The 2,577-nt window shown below is 42.6% G+C and overlaps 1 protein-coding gene across 1 annotated transcript; it reads right to left on the reverse strand.

Moving 5' to 3' along the window:
• Nucleotides 1-311: 311 nt before the first annotated feature.
• Nucleotides 312-1,992, reverse strand: LOC134215012 (4-aminobutyrate aminotransferase, mitochondrial-like). Its single transcript, XM_062694280.1, is given in 5 exon segments — nucleotides 312-792; nucleotides 855-1,547; nucleotides 1,550-1,624; nucleotides 1,627-1,703; nucleotides 1,760-1,992. Coding segments are annotated over 5 exon segments (1,185 nt in total). The 5' UTR covers nucleotides 1,978-1,992; the 3' UTR covers nucleotides 312-670.
• Between the last annotated feature and the right edge of the window lie 585 nt (nucleotides 1,993-2,577).

The following is a 2,577-nucleotide window of genomic DNA, read 5'->3' on the forward strand; positions in this document are numbered from 1 at the left end:
TTATGACTTTATCAATTTAACATAGGTCAGTAATGCAACTAGTAGAAAAACTAGAACAACTATTTTCCTAAAGATACCATTGAGTTAGAACGTGTAGAATGTAAGTTATGATTTTTGTCTCGTAGCTCCATACGTTCGAAGCACTGTGCGGCGTTCTGTGTTCTCCAAAGTTTGGCCAACGGACTTCACTCAGTCCCAGGATCTCAAGCTTCATGCGGCGTGCCTCATTGGCAAGTTGTGCCAATTCACCCTGCTGGGCTATGGTAGATATTCAAGGACTGATATTTCGAACATTAATTAAACAAAACTGATTTGCGACAACATTTATCTATATTTCCACACATATTACATACATCGATTTTCTTGGAAATCACAATTCTCTGGAAGACAAATGTTCGCACTTTCGATGCAATGGCAATGTTTGGAATATTAGTTGTATGTGTTTCTGCTTTAATACTATTCTTTGTCTCAACATGTTATCAATATATCTATTATTTGTGTCTCCAATGGCAAATCTTAATGCATCCTTGGCGCAATGCTAGGTTAGTCATTTTGTGCAGATATACCTATATGCGAACGGTAACGTAAATGCAATTCTCTGACAAAGAGATTAGAAGCCTTTCCTATCATTGTACCCAACGAACTACTCGGCTAATCAATTCAGTTTAGTTTATTTGATCTCCTTGAGAACCTGGTTGAATTTATCCAAGAAAATATCAACGTGCTTTTCCTGGAATATTAGCGCCGGCCGGAAGCGAATGCTCAAATCTCCGCAGCCACCCGAAAGCACACCTACAACAGGATATGGGAAAAAAGTGATTATCAGTTTCAGCGTCAATAAAAAAAATACTAACCCTTCTGCTTCAAGGCTGAAACGGCATCATCACGCATCTTTGCATTTGCGCAGTTAACTGCCAAAAATGTTCCGCGACCTCTAACAGAGTTGAGCAAATGTGGGAAGTCCTTCTGTGCCTGGAGTAATCCCTGCTTCAGTTTAGCACCGGTTTTCTCCACGTTCTGCAGCAATGCTTCCGACTTGATAACGTTCAAGATCGATTCCAATAGTAGGACTTTTCCTGGATCACCCATCCATGTGTTGAACACTCGGTAGGGCAGCTGTGGAGTTAGGTTCAAGCTGTGGAAGTATCCTCCCAGTTGCATTTTCTTACTAAAGGTAACTACATCCGGAGGACTGTCCAAATTGAAGTGCTCGTGGCACCAGATCTTGCCCGTTGGCCCTCCTCCCGTTTGTACTTCATCGATCAGCAGGGCAGCTCCGTTCTTCTTGGTTATTCTCTGCAGCTGTTGGAAGAACTCAGGAGACGCCTCGTTATCGCCACCCTCGCTCTGAATCGGTTCGATGATGACCCCCGCAACTGGAATACCCTTCTTGGCATACTTCTCGAACAGGTCTTGCACTTCCGCTAGACAGCGAGCGTCTTCTTGGGCATTCTCACGAACATGTTCTTCAAGCGGGTACTTGTACTTCGGGAACGGCGCTATAGGCCAATCGAACGACGGTATATCGATCTTATGGATGTATTTGGGTGAGTGGTAGAAAGGGTTCCCATTGTGCGACCGTGGAATGCTCCATGGAAGCTCAAGATACTCAACTTCGGTGCAACGGAGTCTGGTTGACCATACATGAGTTGATTTCTTCCTGGGTGAATTGAACATTTTCGCCGCGCTGTACGCTCTGGTACCTACAAAAAAGAGTTCAATAGTTTCATACCATGATACATGCATTAGAAAAATTTACCAAATAAAAATATTCTTGAATGCATTTTCATTTGAGCATGAGCCACACATCATCGTTGTCAAGTAATCAAGACCCTTTGGAGCGACAGACATTAGGACATTTTGAAGTTTGCCCGGCCAATCCTCACCCGGAAAAACACCCAACGCAGGACGGTTGATGAGACCTGGAATAGTAGTAAAATATGGATTTTGATTTGTTCCTAATATTAAAGATTCCATCACTCAGAACGAAACGTTAGATCTAATAAATACCGTCGTCGGGGGTGACAATGCAATGGGTCCAATGGGGATAAGAATGGGTCACTGTTTCAACTACTTAGAATGCTTGTAGAATAGATTGAATGTATCTGAGGGCAAGAAAACTAAAATATAAGAGTCCTTTTTGAACGATTTTGTTATCCGACCTCCAGGGTGTCGGTGAGAGCGATGACCCATTCTCACCCCCCAGACCCATTGTCACCCCCGATGGCGGTATACGTTTATTTGTGAAAAATTATAGAAAGAGTTGTAAACATCTTTGGTTCTAAACGTTAATGTGCATTTTTGCAAATTTTCAAGGGCATCCCGTGGGGCTTCGGGAGTTGTCATTGAGTACTGTCGCCCTTCACAGGCTTAACAGAAAACTATTTACGAGAAACCATAAAGGTAGAGCTGTCACACAAGTGTTGGTTCACAAATAAAAATCCCTGTAAGATTCCTAGAATGGACAATGAGAGCTAGCGTCCTTTACAAACTCATCAGAAGGTTCTTGGAAAAAAAATTGTCACATGACACGCTTTTGTCCGAAAAAGCAAATGTACCCTCCTACAGGTTCTACAG

Source organism: Armigeres subalbatus, chromosome 2, assembly GCF_024139115.2.
Source record: "Armigeres subalbatus isolate Guangzhou_Male chromosome 2, GZ_Asu_2, whole genome shotgun sequence".
NCBI lineage: Eukaryota > Metazoa > Arthropoda > Insecta > Diptera > Culicidae > Armigeres > Armigeres subalbatus.